At 36.9% G+C, this 24,836-nt stretch overlaps 1 protein-coding gene across 4 annotated transcripts in view; it reads left to right on the forward strand.

Annotated features, from left to right (window-relative positions):
• The first annotated feature begins 6,856 nt into the window (after positions 1 to 6,856).
• LOC107082714 (transcription factor COE3-like) overlaps positions 6,857 to 24,836 on the forward strand; it is a 119,333-nt gene continuing 101,353 nt past the window's right edge. For 2 of the 4 annotated variants that reach the window (XM_015371514.1, XM_015371515.1), the window contains exons 1-2: positions 6,857 to 7,557; positions 23,132 to 23,288. In XM_015371514.1, the coding sequence (XP_015227000.1) occupies positions 7,424 to 7,557; positions 23,132 to 23,288 (291 nt within the window). In that variant the 5' untranslated portion in view covers positions 6,857 to 7,423. The remainder of the gene's footprint in view (positions 7,558 to 23,131; positions 23,289 to 24,836) is intronic. The other 2 variants (XM_015371513.1, XM_015371516.1) reach the window with 2 other exon arrangements.

The raw sequence follows: 24,836 nt of genomic DNA on the forward strand, positions 1-24,836 counted from the left end.
CTGACGTCTATGTGAACGTGATGACGTCACTATCATCCTCTTCGACATCATCCTGTTCTTCAACTAACCTTTGAGGTGCATACCGCCCCCTACTGTGTGATTGAATAACTTGATAGCCTACCTACACCTTCTAAAATCTGTTTTAAATTTGTACGTATGAAAATAAGAACAAAGCTTTATTCATAATCATAATTTCTTCTATATCCCCCTTATTTCATAATATTGATTTAAGATTTTTTCCCTCTTATTTTTATATAAATCCTCTCTTTCAATTGCATATTTTTAAACACTTTCTTGAAAAGTAATTTAAACTCTTTTTATCTATAACCCTCACATTCCCCATCATCATTCCTGTTTCTTATTATAAATAAAAAAAATATATAATTTAAGTATGACCACAGGCCTGCTCTGGCTATAATGTAGCAAACCACAGTGTCTGTAAAGGGTCCAAGGTAGTGTCAAGTGATTTGGGGTCTTTGGACTTAAAAGAGTGCTCAAATAAACACAAATCAAGTTTAATTCTTGTTTTTTAAAAAGGTTAATTGCCTCTAGATCTCAACTGCATGTAATATAAATCTAACCTTCTCCTAGTTATACACTTTCTTTCGTTTTGAGTTGTAAGGTTTTTCTTAGTGTGCTTCTGCTTGTTCCTTTTTTGACTCTTACTTTATAGCTTACATTTCTCCTGTTATGGTCAATAAAGGGTTATTATATATCTGTTCTTATTTTGCCTTCTAGAAGGAAAACATTTTAAATAAAAAAAAAAACATATTTCCTAAGATTAATCACAAGATGTAATTGAAATATGGATGCAAAAACAATATCTGTGGCCGACAAACACGGATCAAACTAAATGAATCGGAGACACAGACACATACCAGCTGTGTGTCAGTAATAAAATCTCTGTACCTGAATAGAAAAAGAAAAAAAAAAACAGCCTTGCTTCTAGTACTTCACTGCCCTCTTGTGTGTAAACACTCTATCTACCAGAACCCTGAGTGAAAAATACAATACATTTTCCGATGCAAAATAACAGATTGTTAAAAAGGCACAAACCTCAGTATTTTGAACAGATTAGTATCTTAGAAGTCTCTCAGATCCTCTTTTGTTGAACATTTAGTCTCCCTACTGATCAACAGAATGAGCCAGAAAATATTTTCTGGCTAAAAGCAATAATTCTGCTGAACCCAGCTGTATGTTTCTCACCATCCAAGGACCTAAAAAAAAAAAAAAAACACACACACTTTGCACAGTTAATTGTTGTTACATTTTATTTAAATAAAGATATAAAATTGTATTTTTCTTTTTGAAGAATCAACAACAAGTGGGACATAATCATGGGGTGGAACAACATTTATTGGATATTTTAAACTTTAACAATAAAAAAAAAAATGGCACTGCAAAGTTATTCAGCCCCCTATAGTTAATACTTTGTAGCGCCACCTTTTGCTGCAATTACAGCTGCAAGTCTCTTGGGGGTATTTATCAGTTTTGCTTAGCCCATTCTTTCTTGCAAAACAGCTTTTCCACAGATTCTTGATTGGATTCAGGTCTGAACTTTAACTTGGCCATTCTAACACCTGGATATGTTTATTTGTGAACCATTCTGTCATAGATTTTGCTTTCTGTTTTGGATCTTGGAAGATAAACCTCCATCCCAATCTCAGGTCTTTTGCAGACTACAACAGGTTTTTTCCAGAATGGTCCTGTTTTTGGCTTCATCAATCTTCCTATCAATTTTATCCACCTTCTCTGTCCCTGCTGGAGAAAAGCAGGCCCAAACCATGATGCTGCCACCACCATGTTTGACACTGGGGATGGTGTGTTTGGGGTGAAAAGCAGTTTTGTGTTGTTTACAAAAACTTAATTTTGGTTTGGTCTTCGTAGAGTTGCGGTGTTCCTGATACTTCTTCAATTTCAGTGTAATTGCTTTCAGAGTGCTCCTTGGGATGTTTCAAGCTTGGCAAATCATTTTCTATCCAAATCTAGAGTCAGATCGGCATACTTTTAGTTTCTATATAAACTAAATTAATTCTTAGTCACAATATAAAGCACAGCCAATATTTTCTATGATTTTAAACATGAAAACAAAATCTAACCTAATTTTAATTCCCACACACAGTTTTTTCCTACTAAGGTAACTTATTTAAACTAATATTGACCAATACAATTTTAGCTATAGAGAATCTTCCCTCAACATCCCACAAATTTCTCATCTCTGGCCATTTCTGCATCCAAGAAATAACATTATAATCAAAGCTGATATATTTGATTTTGCTGATTTTTTAAAAGTTAAAATAAATGTGCTTTTGCTGGTCGCTGCACTGCTGCTAAAATTCAATGTGGGAATAATTTTCTGTTGCACATGCTTATTAGAACAATGTATGCCGATCTGACAGCGTATGCTGTTCTGACAGAAGACCCTGCATCACACAACAGTATCTTAGACCTGAATGGTGTGTTCACTGTTCTTTATGATGCTATCTGCGCTTCAAACAGACCTCTGAGACTATCGTAGAGCAGGTGCATTTAGATGATGACTTGATTAAGAACAATTGGATTCTATTTATCATCATTGGTCATTTATGTCAACATTGGATAATTCAGAGATCCTCACTGAACTTAACTGAAAAGTAAAGAGTCCGATTAGTTTTGCACGCCCCACTTTTCAGGTTTTATTTGTTAAAAAAGTTGTAATTCAAGCAGGTGTGGTTTTTCAAAATAAAATTCTTAAATGTTAAACCTTGGATGTGTCCTCACGCAGAGAGAATTTGAACATGACATCTGAAACTAAAATGAAATTTTCAAAATGTATCCCCAGGTTCAGATTGTGAATGTTGGACAGTTAGCGTCCAAAGATTTACATTTCCATACCTGCGAACATGATGGTTTCCTCTTTAATTTAATGTTGTATTATCATGTATTGGACCATTGATGTTTACTGAGGTTGATAGGTTCAAATAAGTCAATGGGTTGGGATTGCAAGTTGCATGTCGTTACCTCAGACACCTGGGAACAGTTATTGAAACACTATCATTTAAACCAAAGGACCATAGCTTATTGGGGGTTAGCCCATTGCTTTGTTTGTATGACCCATACATTTGAACTCTTAAATGATTTAATGCAATGAAAATCCATTTGTTCTGATATCATAGTTATCCATCTAAAAATAGTGTAAGTCAAGGTGTACAAAGCCAGAAAGGCAAGTAACGTTTAAGTATGTAGCACAGCTCAATAACAAAACAATTTAACAAGCTGTACATGAGCAGAACATCCACTTATTTATTGAAAGTGTATTACCCTTTTCTATATGCTATTATTGCTACTCTATTGCCTAACACAGGGGTCTTCAATGTTTTCCAGGCCAAAGACCCCCAAACTGATGGAGAGATGGAGTGGGGACCCCCTGTTTATATGTATTTTATGAAATAGTGTTATATCAAACTGCTCCTATAGTCACTCTATTACAGATGGAGTAATGTAATGAAAGTAATGTCTCACTGAGATTATTAAAGTATTTCTGATTCTGAATCCTGGTTGATGGGACAGATGTTGTGAATGAAACGGTGCCCAGCTTGAAACAGCTCCTGTGTGTCGCTGAATGTGTGCATTGATGATTGAAAGACATCTTCTGCCTCCATTTATCTGTTTTTTTACAGTGTGTTGAATTCATGTTAATGCGTATTTAAAGACATTTCAATTAGTGCACAAAATGCAGGGCGGAATATAAAAAAAAAAAGAAATTTTTAATCAACCAAAACCAAAACACCACCCCCATGCAGTACCTCAGCGGACCCCTTAGGGGTCGTGGACCCCCTGTTGAAGACCTCTGACCTAACAGATTAGGAACTGCGTTCATTATACCTTAAAGGTGTGCAAGATTATTAGTCCCACCTCTCACCACCTGGGCTTTGTGCAACAGCAACAGGCTAACTCCTTAGTGACCCTGCTCATGCTTTGTTTTTATCTCTCCAGAAGATGCAAGCTCTGCTTTCTGGCCTTTAAAACCCAGAGAAGGAGACTGACTATTGTTTCCAATTTGTTTCCACTTCTGAACTCGGAGGGGTTTAAATAACTGATTTCTAATGAGCAATATTGGAGTATTTCCATGTGTATTATCGTGATACTGTTGCCAGATCTGTTGTTTATGTGTCGTTTCAATTGCTCCTTTTCATTTTAATTACTGCTACCTATATTTCTGTTTTTTGTTTTTTTGTTTTTTTTATACTGTTAGCTCCCCCTGGCCCTGGCTCTCTAAATGACCCCTCAGGGATAGACACTTCTGTTCTAAACCATCAGTAAAATAAACCAACAGATAAAAATACATTGCATAGGCAGGTTAAAAAAAATAAAAATAATAAACCACAGCGGGCTCAAATAAACAAACTGTCTGCAGAATATTAGATGTTTGTTAATCTGTTATGTAAGTATTATTCAGGTCTGCATGTGATTCATGCAGCAGCAGTAGGTACGGTGGCTATGAAAGAGCCGTCGGTCGTTTGCTACAAGATCACTTGAGAAGAAGAAGCTTGTACAGAAATATTTTAAAACATATTAAAATGCAGTTCAGACTTTGAAGTGTAAAATATTTTAGAATATATTTTATTAGATGAACAACAAATTTTCAGATTAAAAATGTTGTACAATTATATTTTGTAGTATTAAAATATTAAATTATTTAGAACATCTAAAATTTAGAATAAATATATATAATTTTCAAATAAAGTTGGCTCGTTAAAACTTCCTCACTGAAAAAGAAAATAGTTTTTAGAGAACAGATCAGATCCATACCACTGTCGGGTGATCTGTTAAATATTTCTCTTTATAAATTTTTCCCTGTTTTACTCTAAATTCCAACAATTATTTGATTAGAACTTTATTTGTGTGGATATTAAAGCACAAAACACCAGAAGTAATCAAACACTATCATAGGAATTAAAAATCTCAAGATAGCCGATTGATTTTGTAGAGCAGTTCTCACTTCTATCCGCTGAGGGGCGCTCTTGGTCTATAGTTGGTGCTGATCAAATAATCTGTGAAAAAGACTTTAAGAAAATCTACAGTTTAATAAAATACATTGAAAACTGCCATAAATAAGTTCAAAATGTAGGAGGTAGATTAAAACTTTACAGAAAGTATTTTATTCAACTTCTGCTGCTATAAACCTGGCCTTCATGTGTCCTCTACAGGTCCACATAAGGACTGTTGGTGTGGATTATTAAGCTATACAGGGTCACAGAGATTTCTGGGGATCCTGGACTTTAGATCACTGCTCTAAAAATAAAATGTTTGAGATGTTTCTTTAAGATAAAACATCATTTTGGAGAAACAAGAATAAAAAGATTAACAGAAACCCTAAAATTCATGATTAATAACATTTAAGGAGTCTCTGTGGAACTTTTTTAAATTAATTGTGTCATTTGTCTGTTTGGTTGTTTTTTTCTCACCATTTAGTTCATTAACTTAATTAATATTACATTTGAGGAAATATTCTTGACTGGAATAAGGTGATACAGTGCTATCATGGGAACTTCTAAACTGTTATAGCATTTCTTTGAGGTACCAAACCAGTGTATATTTTTATATTTAGTATTTTTGATTTTTCATTCCATAAATCAATCTATGTGTAAGAAAATAAAGATAGATTTGGAGAAGAGATTGTCTCTATTATGAGGCCCATATTCATTTATGCTTTTAACAGATCACTGATGAGACTTAAGTCTTTCAGGAGGTTTTTTCTTGGAATATTCTATATGGGAAATATTTCAGGATCTTCAGAGTGTATTCAGGTTGAGGAATTAAAGAGCTGAGGCCCAAGACGCTTTCAGAAATGATATAAACTGAGTTGAAGAATATAAGGAAAATCACTTTTTTCCATTAAAACATGTGGATGAATATCTGAAGTGAGATTTAATTCATGATCGATGAACCTGTTGTTGTGTTCCTAATTAGGTCTGTCTTCCTCTTCATCATCTTTCCCTTCATCTCCATGTTTGCTGTATCTCATTGACTTCTCTCTCTCTCTTCCTCCATACTGAGGTTTTTTTTTTTTTTTTTCCAGGATTTCCAGACGTTTCTATTTCCCAGGAGGAAGGCACTGGGCTAAAGGAGGATAAATATTTAATCAGTGCTGCTCCGGAGTTTCTGCTTAATTAGAGGATTTCTGAAAAAAAAAAAAAAAAAAAGAAGAAAAATACTCAAACAAAAACTGACAAATACACACGTTAGGGTATGTCCGCATCCTCGTGCACAAAAAGTCACGAGCAGCGATCAAACATAACTTCCAGAATGTTTGTAATGAAATTCAGATTGCTATTGTTTGCACTGGATCCTGTTCTGTTTTAATTGTTTGATGTGAAATCATTTCTGGCGCGGAAGCGCGTCTGATTAGTGATGTTGGCGCCTGCTGTGCCCATAAAGAAGCAGAGCGCCATATGTCTGCATGTAGAAATAAAAAGCCAGAATGAGGAGCGCTAAACAGAAATCCACCACAACTGGAGTCTGGGTGGATCCAGATCCAGATCAATAACCTGCTTCAGAGTCACTCAGCTTGAAATGCATGTTGGGCCCCTGCGCTCTCAGGGGCCATCATCGGTCACATGTCATCAGTGCGTCTAGTGTTTACCTTTTTTCCACAGTCCGCGCGGCCCAACACGCGGAATCCCATATTTGGAGCGCTCTTAAAAAAATAAGTGACGCACCTAGAAAATGCAGCCAATCACACGCCAGAGGTGAGACGGATATTCAAATTAGGATTCCTTATATGGTTAGGCCCCGCCCCCCTCTGCTCCACGCTGGTCCCCCGGGACCTGCTGTGCATAGAGACCGAGAGAAGGAGCTCTCCGCCGGGACGGAGGAGCCATAAAGAGCCGGGGAGGGAAGGGCAGATTTCTCGCTGCCCAATCCCCCTGTTCCCCCGAGAGCAGCAGCTTTCCATGGCCCGTCCCTCCCTCTTGTTTGCTAATCATTTCATTTTACTCCCTTTTTGAAGCGCTCTCCCTTTTTTTATCCCACTTTTACTCGCCGCTCAATCCGTGGCTGCTCGTCTCCCTCTGATCCCGGCTTCGTGCGCTCCGGCTCCCCGGACCCTCTGCAGCTCCTCTGAGATGCTCTGCCCGCTCCGCGCTCTTCCCTCCGCCCTCTTTTAGCTCAACTCGCGGCTGGGATCTAAACCAAGCCCGGCGAAGCCCAGAGGAATCCGCGGCTCTTCTCTGGATCAGGACCCGGTACTTTGGGGAAGGTAGCTGCTGGGCCTCCCCCCCGCCCTCCTCATCCACCTCCTCCCCTCCTCCTCATCACTCCTCTTTTCTCCACCTTAATCCAGGTGGTCCTTTGGCTTCTTTGAGCGCTTGGTACAGGGAGGATTACTCTTCATCTTCTGCCTTGTTTCTGGTGAAGAAAAAGCTCCCAGAAGGACATTCTGATGTTCTCCATCCAGGACAGCCTCCCCCGGGGGGCCCTGACCATGAAGGAGGAGCCGCTCCCCACCGGCATGACCCCGGTCCGTTCCTGGATGCAGGGCGCAGGGATTTTGGACGCCAACACAGCGGCCCAGAGGTAAAACACACCGCGCAGCTGCACCTAGAAACTCCGGCGTGGACATGAAAGCACACAGGAGGATCTGCGAGGCTTCATGAACAAAACAGAGAGTTAAAGTTAAACTAAGTCCGACTGGGATACTGACATTTTAAATCTGACAACTGCAAATAATTTAAGCAGGATGAAGATTTGAGGAAAACTTTCCAGATAAACTATGGCATTAAGCGCATCTAGATTTATTTATCATCAAAACATAAAAAATGAACATATTTTGAATTTATATCATAAGAGAAATTAAAAACTCAAACACTCTCCTGCTTTCCATCATTTCACCCACTGGGATGATTTTCGGCGGCGCGCAGCTGCTTCCTCACGCCTCCTCCCTTCTTCTCTCCACCGGTTTTAAATCTAGCAGTTGCTTCTCGCTGCTTTGTCCTAAAACTACCCAGAAATAATGGATAAATATCTAAACTTAGCCTTGTTCATTTAAAAACAATTAATATACTATTCCTGCCGCGGAAGCACAGCGCGTAAAGAGCGCAAAGAGGCCGTGGCTGCTGCGCACACCGCGGCTAAACATTTCAAGGTATAAAAACCGCCTATTGAGCTTTTAAACAATTAATAACGAGTTTTAAAAATAATTCCATACTTTAAAAAAATAAAAATAAATCTTTGAGAAGATTCAGAATCATTTAAAGTTCGTCATAATTTATTTCATGTTTCCCAGAAGCTGAGAATAAAACCAGCAATGTGTGGCTTCAATTAAAGTTCATTCTTTAAGGGAACTGCTACTGACCCCAATCCGCGCTCCGAGGGGTTTGAATGGGAAATTTGAGCGCTTGGCTTCAATAAATCAATGCGGGTTTCTGCCATGGTTGAACTTAGTGCAGATCCATCAACAGGAGGAGGAAGATGCGCAAACTTTTGCGGCAAATAAGCCACAAAAATCCGCGCACCAATCAGTTCTAACAGGAGGGCAGGTTTGGAATTCTAAATGCACACAGTTTTAAAAGTTAAATTTTTCATCCTGTGAAAAGTTTCAGAAAAACTTCCAACTTTAGTGATCAGGTTTAGATTTTCGTTCCTTGTTTTAAAACACATGAAGATTAAAGCACCGTTTCGTTTCACGTTTCTGCGGCATCCTTTATAAATTTCTGTATTTTTATATAGCTTAGAAATAATGTAAGTAACTAATTAAGACATTTATCATTTGACAACCAGAAGCATAACATGTTATTGTGCTGATTTAATTTTTTTTTTCTCAAATAAAAGTTCAGACTATTCTATCTAGATCTCATGAGGGTGGCACATTTCACAAACTACAAAAAACGAGCTTTTGCTGCAACAACAACAAAATCTGTAACTAAGCTGAATAAACTCCCTTTATGTCGGATTTAAAAGTCATTCAGTTTGGAAGTCGGTCTGGGAGAGTAATAATATGTCAAATATGTTTTATAAAAAAAACAGAAAATTTAATGCAAAGGAAATTATAAAATACACGCATATATAATAATTATGATGAAAAAAACCGGTGAAAATGAGCCCAAGAAAGGCGCTCCGGGGTTTAATGTCAGAGTTTCTGAGCCTGTGAGGCTGGGACTGTAGATTTCGGTGAATTTTTTTCCAAAAAAAAAAAAAAGAAAGAAAGAAAAATGTTAATCTGAGTGTTTTCAGTCGTATAACCTAAAGTGAGAAAGAAGATGATGGATGTGCCGAAGAGAACCCAGCTGGTGTTCATCCATTAGCTTTGAAGTTAAAAGAAGGATTTTATAAAAATTCTAAAAAAGAAAAATTTCCAGATAAAGTCAAACAGCTTCAGGTGAGGCTTTAGTTATAATTTGAGAACCGAAATAAATGACACAAATAAAATGCTACTAGTAAAAAAAACTTCTATTAGGGTTATTAAAATAAAATAAATTATATCAGGAAAGAGTTATGCTTTGATTCAACTAATTCAAAAAATTTAATTCAGGAAAATATCTGGATTCTGGATTAAGGAGAACCAAGTAACCAAAGCTGGGAAACTGATCAGAACTTATTGATTCTGGTCTGGATGAGCAAAGTGTTTGAGTTTAGATCATTCATTGAAGCTGAGCAGGAGATCACCAGATCAGGCTGGAACTCACCCACAATCTTTAATCCTGAATGTTCTTTAGCTGAGAAAGAGTTCCACTTTATTCACTGGTCCATTAAATCTCACAGATTTCTGGTGCAATCTCTGACTAAAAACCTGAGATAAAATTCTATCAAAAATATATTAGTTAAATGCAATTTATTTAGAAATCCAGTTCAAAAACCCCAAAACTGTTGAAGACCCAGATATTGAGTTGAATCATTTTATTTTCATGTTAGTATTTAAACCACAAACACGTGAATTTTTGTTGAGACAACTTTCCAACCTCTCTGGATTTGTCAAGTTAACTGAATGTTTATCCCATCTCTTTAATCTCTCAAAGAGACTATAATTCTGACATGGATATTTAAACATGTTCCAGTTTCTCATCAACTTGCATTTTAAAGATTTATTCAGAAATGAAAGGGGTGAAATAAAATCTGACACTAAATGCTCTTAAATTGGTGATCCGATTTCTAAATCAGTTTGAGTGAATGACAAAAAGGGGAAGAAAATGAACATTAAAGAGATTTATTAGATGTGGTTTAACTTAATACGGTTTATTTTGTTACTACACATATCCGGGATTCTTACTTTTTTACATAGTCTCATAACATCAGAGACCTTTTTTTGTTCCGTCTCATGGTAGATTTATTTTAACTAAAGGCCACCTTGATTTAGAAACCATCCAGTCCAGAAAAAAGAAATACTCCCTAAGAGCTCAATTTTAAGTCCGATAAAACCAGCATGATTGGGTCAGAGTAGAACCTCAATATTTTGTTGCACAATGCTCCTTCAGTCGGATTGGATCAAAGCCTCTAAATCAATGTTCTGTATTCAGTCATGGTCCAAAACAAAACATCTGGATCCTTTAATGCTTTTGTTAGATCTGATGGTCAGAAACATGAAAACAAAAACTGTAGTTGGTTAAAGTCTCAGAAATATCATTGACAAAAGAAGCTGTGATCTGGGACTCAAAATTTGGATCGATTCAATTTTAAATTTTATTTCTTTAGTTTATATAATGTTAAAATTTTAGCACAAAATCAAAATCTTATTTTGCAATTCAAAAATGTGAATTTGCATTCTGATAATTCCTCTGAGGACAATTTTCAGATAACATTAAATCTTAAGCCTTAAATCTTCTTTTTTCAGGACTTTAAAAAAGGCCTGAAACACCCCATGAAGAACAATGGCTGTCAGTGATACGATCTGTGAAGTTCACATGGAGAGATTTCTGCAAACTGATTGCTGATTCAAAACAATAGATTCATGTTAAGATTTAGGGTGAAACATGAAGCATGAAATCTTCAGGCAGCTCAGAGCTGCAGATGTGAAGTATTTGAGAATCTTTTTTTTATTAGGAAAAACTTTCTATAGTTCAAGGTGTTTAAATCAATCAAACATGAGGAATCAAGTCATTTCAAAGAAAGAAAATCGGCTTATCCCAATTCTCAGTTTAGGAAAAACAAACGAAGATGAATTTTATATTAATACATTTTATAAGCCAAACGTCTTTGGGATACAAAATGAGGTGGAAATATACAAAAAAAATACACACATTTTTTTTTCTCAGTTTGTTACATGAGTCTTTTTAAAGATCTTTCAGGTATATTTTACAGGAAACTTAAAGTATGAAAATCTTATATCAGCACCAGGCTTAATTTCTACAGGAAAATCCGTGCTCTGGTGTGTTTTGGTGTATTTGAATGTATAGCAGCTCTATATTTCCCTCGGATCTCTCAGAAGCTGAGCGATTGCTACCTATTTCTTGCAGATCTTTGTCCTCTGGGGTTAAAGGTTGTTGGCATCTCCAGCAGGTGGTGGTGCATTGGGAGCTAATGATTGATTCTCCTCTCCTATATCGTTTGCCATCAAACAGTGGCAGAGTTTTCTGCGTACTGCTTCTTAGACAAAAGCGAGGGAAAACCAGAGATCAAACCAACTCCTCTCTTCCCTGTGAAGGTCTTCTGCACTTTTTCTCCTAATTAAAATGGAAACTGTCTAAACAGCAGATCCAGGAGCCTTTTTAATCCTCTGATGCCTTAAGAAGAGGTGGTAGAGTTAAAGAAAAAGCTTCAGTCTCTTATAATGCAACACAGCACCATCTTGATCACTCTGTCCCATATTTCTGTGCAGCTGCATGTTTTGCAGTAATGCAGAAAAGTTTGACTGATTAAAATTCATTGAAAAGAAAAAGCCAGAGCAGCAGGTGAGCTACAGTTTATATCTGGCTGAATCACTTCTGATCTCTGTGCTGTTATTTTATTCCCGTTCATCAATCCATTACCCATACAGCCTTTATTGAACATCTTCACGTTCTGAAAATGAAGGAAAAGCTTTCAATCTGTGAGCCAATGGAGATGAACAACATGCAGGAAGACCTGCCACCTGGAGCTCTGCTCGGTTGAGGAACGAGTGACCACACTAAAGGATGGGATGCTTGAAACGATAAATGATGCATTTCGGTACAAACAGCTGAGCAAAGCCAACCTGCAGCTGCAACCGTCCAACTGTCATCCATCCTCAGCCGAGAAGAGAAATAATTCAACCTGACAAAACTGGAAATATATCCGAATCGCTTCAAGATGGAAAGCAACAACACACCTGCAGACCTGAATCCTGAAGCCTACACACAGCACTGACTGCATTGGCCTACCAGAAAACTGATATTTACTCCAACCCCTGAAAGCAACGCTCAGTCAGGTTACGTGAAAAACAAGAAAAAGGAAACTAACCTGTTTAGAAGAAAGAGCAACGGATGTCCCAAACCTCCATATGACGATGTTAGTAAAGCAAAACACATTTTCTCATAGGAAAAAAAAAGGTTTCTGACAGAATCAATCTCTTATAAGAATCTCAGGGCCATTAAGCAACAACAAAAAAAGAAAGTTTTCGGATCAGCAGTCCACAAAAGGAGAGGAAAACTAACAGACTATCTAAACCAAGACAGACAAATAAAATCTGAGTAGGATTTAGTTTTATTTTTGTTTATTTTGTAGTTAATATTGCCAAAAGAAAATGACTCCTCAATCACACTCTTTTCCTTTGTTACATCATGGTTCATCAATCAAGTTGGTTTGAGTAGAGCTTCTAGATGCTGAACAGTTGTATTCAGGTGTAAATATCATGGAAGTGTCAGGTTATAAAAGCGAGCAGATGGAGGCTGTTTCTGAGACCCATAAAGGGAAACCATTCCTACTCTAAAGTACGGTGGTGGCAGCATCATGTTGTGTGTGAGTGTGTGAATATCAGGGCAACGTTCCAAAACATCATCCAGGATGTTAAAGCTTTGGTTAAATATGTCTTCCAGTAGGACAATGTCCATCAGCATACCTCCAGATTGGGGCCCTAAGATCCCAAAATACTTCACTCAAATCTATTTAAAGGTAATTCTACCAATTAGAAGAGATTAACATTATCTCTAAAAAAAAAAAAATAGATATAGCTTTAATAATGCCAAGCGCCATAAAACAGGGCAGGTTTAATTGTCTTTCACCAAAAACAGTGGCTGCAAACATCTGGTTTCAGCTGCATATCCAGTGATTCAATTCAACAACATCTGACTGGATGTCTTTGATTCGTTATATCTTATTCTGTCGTCCATAGACATTGAACGTTTTGGAAAGAGGTTCTGTAACATTCCCAGTCTTCCCAGCCGTTCATTCAGTGGAAGTAGGTTTATAAATGCCCTTTAAGAAGTAGTTTATCTTGGAATATTCCAGAACGCAGATATAAATCTGTGTTTCCTTCTTGCTCCTTAAGTTCATCCTTCACCTCCTGGCCTCTGTACTGTTCCCGTCAGATGGACGTTTCATAGAGCAACACTTTTGATCCTGTTAGTTCAGCAAAGAAAACAGCTGCAGATCCCAGACTGACATGTTTAAAGTTTTTTTACACTTTCAGTCCTCAGAACAAACCAATTAACACACCAGCCCACCGCCGCACACACACAGGGTGGGTCAGGAGTGTGTGAGCACATGCAGAAACCCCTTCAGCCTAAAGACTAATTTGTTGGTAATTGCAGCATGACAGCAGCAGCACATTCCGGCAACGAGCCGTCGTTTTTCCTCCCGCATTGCAGCCTAATTAGGAATGACACACACTATTAAGAAGCACAAATGGAAATCAGTCAGGGGGCGTGTCCTCCTTCTGTTCACCGCCGCCACCCGCAAGCTCCCACAATGCATTTCTCGCAGCAACATGGTCAACAAACCAAAGAGTAGAACTGAAAGGTGTGAGCATAAAAAACGGGTCAGGTTTTTAGGACGTAAAATCCAATTAAACTAAATTCAACTTTACTGTAATTGATCCTGTCAGCAATACTTTATTTAATATCTACAAAGTCATATTTCTATCAGCTAAATGATCATGGTATTCAATAAAATGACTAATTGGTGTTTAAAATGAAGAGGTTAGAGTTAAATGTTAAAGGTTAAATGAAACATTTGCTCCTAATATGTTCAGATAGTTATACGCTGTTAAAATCCTTAGTTTTGGCTCCAGTTGAAATGTTCTCTCTGGACGTAGATTTGATGCAGTTTGGTGTCAGAACAGTAAATGATCCAAACCCTTTAGAGCCGAACTTCAACCTGACTGTTGGAACAACTTCACCCTCCTTAAGGCTTAAGTTCTGTTAAAACAGGTTGACTTTCAGAAGACAAATGCTCTCCGTTTGCTCAACATTTCAGAATGTTGGTGAAATAGAAAAATCTGAGTGAGTGTGACAGTAAAGCTACAGTACTTGTTAAAGGCCCCTCGCTGCAGCAAACAGCCTGTCTGACCACATCATGACCCCACTGCCGAGCTAATCAAGTCAGTTTTTCCAAAGAGGATTTTTCCTGAGGTAGTTTGGAACAGATGGAATGTGGATCTTTGTATTTAGTGTTCAAATGTTTTTTTTTGTTTAGTTTTTTCTGGTGACCAAGCCAGTGTCCAGCCAGTGTAGAAGGGTCAGGAATATATTGACAAAACAGCCACCATGGTCACCAGAGAGCATATCAACACCATGATGCCCATCTTTCCCTGGAGGGGATCTGAGTGAAACTTCCTTCTTTCTCTGTTATTTGATCCCCGCAACTAGGTTTTATTATTCACTACATCAGGACTTCTCCTGCTTTCCACCTGGATTATAAGATTCCTTTGGCCACATTAACTTTCTTGCAGCATTATTGTAAATGCATTTTAGTACAAATATCGTCTTTTGAAAATTCAACTTTCTGATATAGTTTTTCTTGAATATTTGCTTCAAATGCCTCCCATTGCACACTAACCAAACTTTTGGTCTGGATTAAACTCGCAATAACAAACAGTTTTTACCACATTTAAAAAAATAAATCATAATTACTTATGTAACTTGGGACTGTCTGTTTGAATGCTTTTCACACTTTTCTGCACAGTCATTAATTGATTATGTTATCTGAATAATATGGTTTTTGGCTATTTTTTTAGGTAGATGTATTCCATTTATTTTAAAAAACAATTTTATGACAAAAATAATCAATGAAGATTCAACGTAAAATCAGAATTTCCCATGTATTCGTGACTGGTCGTACTTTAGCCTGATGATGAGAACAAGGCATTGAAAACACAGAAAACACTAGAAAATGATGCAAATAAAAAAAAAGATTTCTCTATGCAATCTGTCATCTCCATGTGTTTTAGTGTTTAAGTCATTAGTGCGTATTACACAGATAATAAGAGCTGACCAAACATGTGTTTGTGTGAGAGAGACAGCGAGGAAATATATTTCTGCCCCGGATAAATCAGCACAAACACAGAGCCCTGCACACCAACAAAGTGTGCATATTTTAACGAGCCAAACTCAACACCCATAGCAATTACAGATGGTCTGTGTGCGTGTTTGTGTGTGTGTGTTTGTGCTTTTTTCTGTTAATTTTATTCCTGCCGGATGTTTGCACACACCTGCATGTTTTAACACGCTTTGACGGATGTCAGAAAGTTTTATTTTATTCAACAGATCTCTGATTCCTTCATCTGAGGAAGTTCAGAGAGAAAACCTTTGTGACTACCTGAAAGGTTCACTACAAATTAATTGACTATAAATATAATGAGAATACCAAGTATTTCAAACAACAACTAAAGCTCTTCAAGAAGCTGTAATTGAATCAATCTGTTTTTTAATGTTTTTGTCAGGTTTAACTCTCTACAAACTAGAGAATAAGAATTAGTTCTCAAGGGACAATGAGGATCGGGTTTTCAAAGATGGATGGACAGTTTCTGGGTCAGAATGAGGAGTTTCTGAATCTATATAACAGATTGTGATCCTGAGTTTGTAGACGCAATAATCACAGAGTTGACTGACCAGCCAGATGGCCAAATAAAACCATTGATTCCAATAAAACTCACCGCGATGCAGAGGTCTTTTTTATTATTGTGCTATTATTTATACATAATAATTTTTTTTATATACATTTGGCATTATAAAGAGATGTGTTTAAAAATTATGCCTGAAATCCAACAAGTTTACTTTTCCTGATCGAGAAAGGAAGACTTTAATGAGGTGAAAATTTTATTATTTTATGTTTTAATGCTAGTTTGTTGGGGTTTTTTTTGTCTTGTTAGTTAACTTCTTAAATTGATTATCAAACTGGTGAAATTACTGCTAGTAATTATGTAACTGTATTGTATTTAGGTACAATATTATCATTACTTTTTAATTGAACTGTTATAGTGATTTTGATATTAATTATCCTCTAATTGTAGCAAGGTAAATGACAGCTGCAGAAAACTAACAAGCATAAACAGATCAAACTGCTAAAGTCTATAACGCTGCTGTTAGGTTAGTTGTCAGATCTCTGAGCTTCTTATCTGATAGAGTTAAACATTTTTCTACTGGTCAAGGTCACAATGCTGAGGATGAAACTGATCACACTGACTGCATAAACACTGAGCAACCAGACAAGCTTTTATTACCTCCAGGTGTCTCAGTTATAAAGAATGTATCCTTTCCTTGTACTTTATGAACTCTAATGTTCATCAGCCTCAGCTCTGCTAACCTCCCGCCCTGTCATGGAAACGTTTAGGTCTGAGCTGGGGCAGGCTCTTTGTTTATTCTGCATTTAGCTTCAGACAGGACCGAGGACTATCACAGACTTCCAAAATAAAAGTCTTTGAGGAAACCCGAAACATCTGATAAGGTACAAAACGATGAGTTTTATGGCAATTAAAAAAGAAGGATAATGAGACCTGAAACATCGGTGAAGAAGTAACAGAAAATGGGCAGAAAAGGAAAGTTAAAGCAAAAGAACAACAAACAAAATGCAGAAACTTTTGCAGAAGATTAATGAATAAACCTGAGAACAGATGAAAGAGAAATGGGACAAAGATGCTTCTAATCTATAATTAAATTAAAGACTGACACTGAAGAAGAGACATAATACAAAGACAATCCTTTATGTTGTTCTTATTTTTTTGTGGTCATTTTTTTCAACATCAGGGATTTAAAAAGATCGAAAGATAGGTTATTTGATAAATCAATCCAAACACAACATAATAAAGGAGGTTTTAACACAAGTGAAACATTATGAAATGCAGACAATGAGGAAAGGCTAAAGATGCTACAGTAGCGACAGAGTCGGACTTTATGAAGGATTTTATTTAAATCTCAGTTTCTTCATCAAATAATCATAAAAATTTGATTTAAAACTATAAATTTCAAATCCAAAAAGCACAGTAGGTGCAATATTTCAACTCTCTGAGAATAAGGATGTTGTTTTTACAGTCAGCGGGTTTACATTTCTAGGAATTGCGCCATCCCACACCCTTGGTATATTCGGCTCTTTGAAACTGACCTCAGATTAAGAAAACTGTAGGAAAACTGTTGGGTTCCTTCTTTTCTCTGCTGATCCAGTCAGAAGTCAGTTTTAATGGTTGGTTAATAGAAATGGTTTCATCTGCAGGGTCTTTACTGGGATCACTGGCTGCAGGAGATCTTCCTGTTGAACCCAGTGTGAAGAGATGAGTGAGGCGGCTTTTATTCTAAATGTGTGCTGTTATGAAGTGAGGGTCTAAACCTCTGGCTGTGCTGCTCAATAATTGTTTACTGACCTTTAATTTTAGGTTTCATGGAGGATCCGTGCAGATCGGCTGTCCTGGTTTTCCTCGCTTTGCTTTTGTACTGCGTGTGTACTGTTGGAATATGTGCTACTCATGGCATGTTTGTCTGAGCCATGTGCCATCGATACTGTTTTTATTACACCTTGTGCCAAGTGCTAACAGCAGGGTATGAGTGGATGCAGCTGCAATTAGCATAATTGAAATAATAATAATGCTGACGAGCTTTCTGAGAGGAGGTAGAGCATTGCCGCGGCAATTGGCCGTCTGGCTGGTCTGCAGAGCATCCTGTTTAATTGGGATAATGGCTGGTTTAGTGGAAGTGATGCTGTTGATGTTGTTCAGTAGGCAGCCATGCCAAATTCAGCCCAGGTTTGTTGATTTATTTTGTTAATCGGGTCTAGGATCTTAATTTGTTTCTACGGTAACAGTTTCCATCTAGAATAAGCATTTTCAATAGTTTTCTAGTTATCATTTAATTTTTTTTTCTGAATTGAAAAAAGTTTAACTTTTTTTAGATATTTATAGATTTCATAGTTTAATATTTGTTGAATTTTAGATAACAGATCTGGGTTACAATTGTTTAGATACCATTACTGACCAAATGTGATGTAAGGTACCACAGCAAACAGATCTCTAAGTTAGAGGATACAAGTACAGAGACTGTATGCAAATACATACTTTGTAATGTCTGGTTACCAAGCTTTCTAAATCAGTATTGATTAATTTTTTAGATTTAGATTCAATAATCAACTTTAATGGCCAATTTTGGGTACAAAATACGGGAATCTGGCTTTGTTGTTTCATTATAATTAGCAGTTCTAAGACAAACCACAGCAGGAGGGAAGCTTGAAGGGGAAATAACAGGATAACAAACAGGTTAAGAGCAGTATCTACAGGTGTGCTTTTTTGTGTGCTACAGGTGTGCTAATTCAGTTCTAAATAGAAGGTGGGCTCTTATGGTGCAAAAGACCCTTTAGTTTCTGACAGTGAGACAGCCTGGTGGAGGAAACTGTGTGTGGGTCGGTTTGTTTTTGGCTTTATAGCTCTGTAGCGCCGCGCTGCAGATCTGAGCAGCCTCTGATCAGGATGGGTGGGATTTGTTGGCTTTTTAGATGTTTTTTTTGTGGCCCTAAACCTACTGGTGAATGGACAGAAGGTCAGTTTGACCCTCTCTGTATATTTGTTGCAGTTTTGATCTGTCCTGATTTCTTGATGATCCGATCCACAAAGATAGACAAACACAGGACAGACTGAATTATGGTAGTATACAAGATGACCAACAACTTGGACTTCCTAAATGCAGCAGGAGCTTCAGTCTCAGTGAGTCTATAATGGACCTCTGCTGGGTGTGCTTCTGCTGGAGGATATCTGGGTGTTGAAGACCAACACCATATTTGCCTGACCTCTTACTCTCCATCCTCACCCATTCCCCTTAAGAATAGCAATCAATCTCCTCCTCTCTGGTCCCTCATCCTGCCTCACCACCAAGTGATGCAGGGTCTTCTGTCGCTGTGATCCTCAGCTATAGAGGTCACTGTTTTTCTGATCTATGAAACATCCCCTTATGTGCTGTTTGCATTGCCCAGGGGGACACTGACATAAGGCAGGAGGAAGCTGGAATCAAACCTACAACTTTTTTGCAAGATACTGTAACTGCTCCTTCCTTCTGAGCTACAGTCATAACTTATTATAAGATTTTAATTTTTTAACAGAATCTGAACCAGACTAAAACTGCAAGAATTCTGGGTGGAAAATATCAGACAAGGAAAGTTTCTCATTTTTTATTTAATTTACTTATAGTGATTGTTAGTTCTTTCTCTGAGTGGGTTGTTTTTTCTTTTTTTTTTTCTCAAAATTTCTGTTATATTTCCATTATGAAATTCATTGACAATCATTTCAGTAATCAATTGATTGCAAATAAAATCATTAATGTTTTAAGTCTATTGAAATCGTTTCATCTTTTTGATTTTGGATTTTTGTGCATAGAGGGAGAGAGTAAAGAATATGAGACGATGGAGTTTTTAGTGATTGATTTAAAACTCCTCCCATCCCTGAAAATAACTCATGATTAATGATTGCTGCTGAGCTTTCCTCTGTTTGGGATTTCCTCTCAGATGAACGATTTATTGCTTGCATTGTTTCCAGTGTGGAGGTGATGGAAGCTGCTGCTTGGACTGGGAGACAGGTGTGAAGTTGTTTTTTTTTTTTCTTCACACAGGAATTCACTGATTTTATTTGATGGTGAGGGTGTTGGAGTCATCCTCACTGTCATTCTGCTTGCTGTTATTTCTATATCCACACCCGGCAGCTTTTGCTCCCACTGCGCCTCCATTAAAACGGCTCGATGCACACCTGAGCTGCTCCTCCTCCTCCTGGAGTTCCTCTGCAGCCTCTCCACTCTGCGTCCACCCGGCCAAACACTGGGAGTCAGGAGAATTAGCTTTCAACAAACTGGCCTACAAATGAGGCATTAGGCATCGGTAATGGAGGTACAGAAAGGTCACGGCTGTATTAATCTGCTGTCTTGGGAAAACACCCCCGAGCCGGGAAGCACAGGGAGAGCAGGCCGGCAAGTTACCAAAAACAAACCCAGAGCATAAATAAATATTTCTCCAAGCCACGGCAGTGTATTGATCATGAAGTGTTTTAGGAAACCAAACGAGCCAGGAAATGAGATTGATGTCAAAATATTTGGCTGCTGTTTGGAGCCTTTTCCCTGCTGGACTCTTTGAGTTCTGCAGGCTAGGAGCAAAGGTCGCCTCCTGCAGGATCATTGACTTTAGAGCCCTCTACACCTGCAGCGTCTTTTCATGCACTTTTCACATCATAGGTCAGGTGACCTCTGACCTTCAATGATTTTTTTCTGGCATGATAATCACCAATAAAAACTAGAACATTTGCTTCAGAATATTGCTTTATTTAATTCCCGTATTTAGATCAATTTTATATGCTTTAAACGTGTTTTTCTTTCATGTGTTGGATTGGTGGTAAAGGATATTTTTCTGGGTGGCTATTTTCCTCTCTGTTATGTTCGTGGCTGCTGAAAATTGACATCATTAGAGATAAAACAAAACTAATTCATTTTTTATTTTCTATCATGCAAAAGTCAAATTTGGTCTAATAACTGATACAAATTAAATATAAATGTGTAGAAATAAACTAATGATCAAATATTTGAATCATATTAAAAGATCAGAAGCTTCGTACTATAAGATGAACAACTGCCTCATTCAACTATAAACCTATAAAATTAATAAATATATAATCTTTTTCACATTTTTATTAATTAAAATGGATCAAATTAAACCTTTTTCTGCTTAAAGGCTCACGTACATTCAAAACAGCAAGGCCTGCTCTGATTGGTCAGGAGTTAAGGTAGCTCTTGTACTCATTCTGTGATGCTGTGCCCTGTTTCTGAAGGCGGGATAATCAGAAAGCTGGAAAACTGTTATCCAGAGTGAAGTTACTAGTGCTAATGACTCTGTGATTCAACACTGAGAAGTGTTAGAAATGGCATGTCCTTTTCTGCCAGAGCCTGTAGATAGGGAGCAAATTCTCCACATGATTAGGATCCTATTTTTCTCCAGATCCACAGGTTGTTGAGCATTTTTCCAGAGTTAATAATTTATCTTAATAGAATAACAGCCTGCACATCCCTCATATGACAAAACATGATCTAGATGTTTGTGCTGCAAGTGCAGTTTTCTCCAAAAAACAAATTGGTGAAATCTCACTGTAAAAACACAGGCGCTCAGGAGGTTGGTTGCAATGTATTAATGGTTCACAAACGTTTTTAGCAGAATGGAAAGTGTCCCTGCCTGTCAAGCTGAACCTGGTTCCCTGACAGCAATTAGATGTAGCACTAATCTGTTTCTCTTTAGTTCTGTAACCATCTGGCACAAGTAGTTTATTTTTTGTTAAATAGCAGCTGAGCTTTCCAGATTGGAACAGTTTGACAGAGTCGCCAGATTAATATTCAAAAAATTCCGCAGGTAATAACTGAGGGGCATCGCATTTCGACACATGAAGCATTATTCATTCATATACTATTGACTCTCCATGCTTAATTAGAAGCACAGCAAAGACATTCACTTATCCTCTACTGATTAATATTATATATATATATATATATATATATATATATATATATATATATATATATATATATATATATATATATATATATAATTTAACCATTTTCATCTGCTCAACACATGTTAACACTGATGCTGTCATCATACTGACCTGACTACACTAACCTTTAATTTCATTACTCTGAATATGCCTTTTTAATAACCACACTGTATGTTCAAATATACATTTAACTTATCATGGGTATTATTCTCCTACTCTACTCAGAGATGTAATAAAATTCTTGATGACATGTGTTATTCCTTATTGGTTCTCATAGCTTAGTAACTCTTTGTGATTTCAGTGATGTGTTAACCGGAAGGCTTTCATTGGGCTTTTCTTTGCCCAAATTTCCACATTAAGGGACAAGAAAGGATGTTTTATTATATTTCATTATGTATTAAATACAATTAATCAGTACAAATGTAGCTAATAAAGCACTTAATTGTATTTTCGTAATGTAAAGATCATGTGTAATTGAGTTCATATAATCAGGAGGCCTGGGTCTCTGCATGACTCGCACGTATTTTAATTAATCTAAGCTCAGCGCACGGCTTTCCTTTGGTAACTTAATCTACATATATCTGTATAATATTTTTATAATCAAGTCTTAAATTAAATACAGACATTACTTCATTTCCCAAGTTATTTTTTATTGCCTACAAGTAAAAATGCTACAAGTTAAATGATGCACCTCTGTGGGCAACATAGGTTTAGGTTTAGGATCGTCTCTTTTCTTCAGACTGCCTTCTGTTTATCCCATAAACGCCTGTGATAAATGTTTTCTTTGTGTTTCTCAGAGTTTCCTGGTGAATCACACGTTATTAATTAGCTGAGCAGACTTCATGTAAAGACAAGTTTGCTAATATCAAAGTGAAAATGAGGTCCCAGAGTTAGTCCTCTGATAATGAAGTATCAAAGTCATCAAAAGCAGACAAAGGAACAGGAACGACTCCTTTGACAGACTCAGAGATGAGAGTCTTGCCTGGATTCCAGTGATAGTTTCCTCATCACATCTCCAAGCTCAGAGTCAGCTTCTAATGATTTACGATTGATTGCTGTAAATAACATCAGCGTGAAGCCGCAATGGACTTGGACCCAACAATAATCATTACTAAAAAGCAGCATGTTTCAATTGTCCTTCCTTGTTGTTTACTTATTGCCAATTAAAAAGGTGTGAAGCAGACATCCTCTCCAGGCTGGTTCTAGATGCCAGGTTTGCTACCATGTTTGCTCTGATCCCTCAGACTTGTCCTCTCTGTGTTTCAGTGGAGTGGGACTGGCCCGAGCTCACTTTGAGAAGCAGCCTCCATCCAACCTGAGGAAGTCCAACTTCTTCCACTTTGTACTGGCGTTGTATGATCGGCAGGGCCAGCCGGTCGAGATCGAGCGAACATCCTATGTGGACTTTGTGGAGAAAGACAAGGTAACCCCTGCCATGATCTGACACAAATGTTTGGATGTTTTTTTTTTTTTTTCTCTATTTTTTTGCGCATTCAAACAACATTTTGACCACTGCCGGCTGACAAGCATTCAATTGTTGATTGATTTAGTACTCCATAAATTTTGATTACATAAACCTCTTTAGTTATGTTAAAAAAATGTTATTTATATATGTTGCAAAATGAATTTGAATTACATTGATGAATTATACACAAAGATAAGTTGGGATGATTCAGACCCATTTGAATAAAATGCATATGAAAACTGAGTAGCTTAACAATGTTCCAACTTCTAATAGTATCTATAATATCTATATCTTCTGATATCTTCTAATTGGCCTCACTGCCAATTAGAAGATATATAAAATAATAACAGTGGATATTATAAAATCTATGCAATCCATGTCTGTTTGTTGACATCTGTGTAGTTATTTAACATATCTTTCTGTAGTTTCCTACTTTATAACTATATCTTTGACCTAGTCTGTATCCGAGTCTTAGTTTTTTATATATTTTTTTTTATTTATAGACACTGATAATTCCTAAGTGAACGGTAAAGAACTATTCTATTCTGTTCTATTCTATTGTATTCCATATTATTCTATTCAGTTCAGTTTTATTCTGTTCTATTAAATTCTAGTCAATTCTATTCTATTCTGTTCTAATTTTTTCTATTCTATTTGATTGTATTCAGTTCTATTTCATTCTATTCTGTTCTCTTCTATTATATTCTGTTCTATTCTGTTCAGTTCTATTATTTTCTATTCTGTTCTGTTATATTCTATTCTATTGTATTGTATTCTATTTTATTCTATTAAGTTCAGTTTTATTTTGTTCTATTAAATTCTAGTCAATTCTATTCTATTCTATTCTGTTCTATTCTATTCTTTTCTACTCTATTTGATTCTATTCTGTTCTATTTCATTCTATTCTCTTCTGTTCTGTTATGTTATATTCTATTCTATTGTATTGTATTCTATTCTATTTTATTCTATTAAGTTCAGTTTTATTCTGTTCTATTAAATTCTAGTCAATTATATTCTATTCTTTTCTATTCTATTTTATTCTCTTCAATTCAGTTCTTTTCTATTGTATTCTGTTCTACTCTACTTCTTCTTCTACTTCTATTCTAGCTAATTACTTCATTATAAAGAAGAACAACTTTAAGTAGAATCAAATTCTACGATTTAGATGGTAAATCTGGGTATTAGTGTAGCAGCATCTTTGCGGGACTGTTGTGGTGTGTAGGGCAGAACCAGAGACGGGATCAATCAATCAATCAATCAATTAACTTTATTGTCAACTACAATTTACATTTAATCAAGATTTCAGTTTCAGTACAAACTGTTCATCACAATACATAGCATACATTGGGATGGGGAACTGAGAGGGTGAACGGTTTTACTGAGGCCAGGAGTGCCGCTGAACACTGCCTTTGGCGCGTTCTTATGGCTTCCCAGGTTTCCACAGTTACCTGGCTTCTCAGGTCCCAGGTGGTTACCTATGGCGCTGCCTTTATCTCTGTGGAAAGA

This window comes from Cyprinodon variegatus, unplaced genomic scaffold (genome assembly GCF_000732505.1).
Source record: "Cyprinodon variegatus isolate N-32 unplaced genomic scaffold, C_variegatus-1.0 Scaffold59, whole genome shotgun sequence".
NCBI lineage: Eukaryota > Metazoa > Chordata > Actinopteri > Cyprinodontiformes > Cyprinodontidae > Cyprinodon > Cyprinodon variegatus.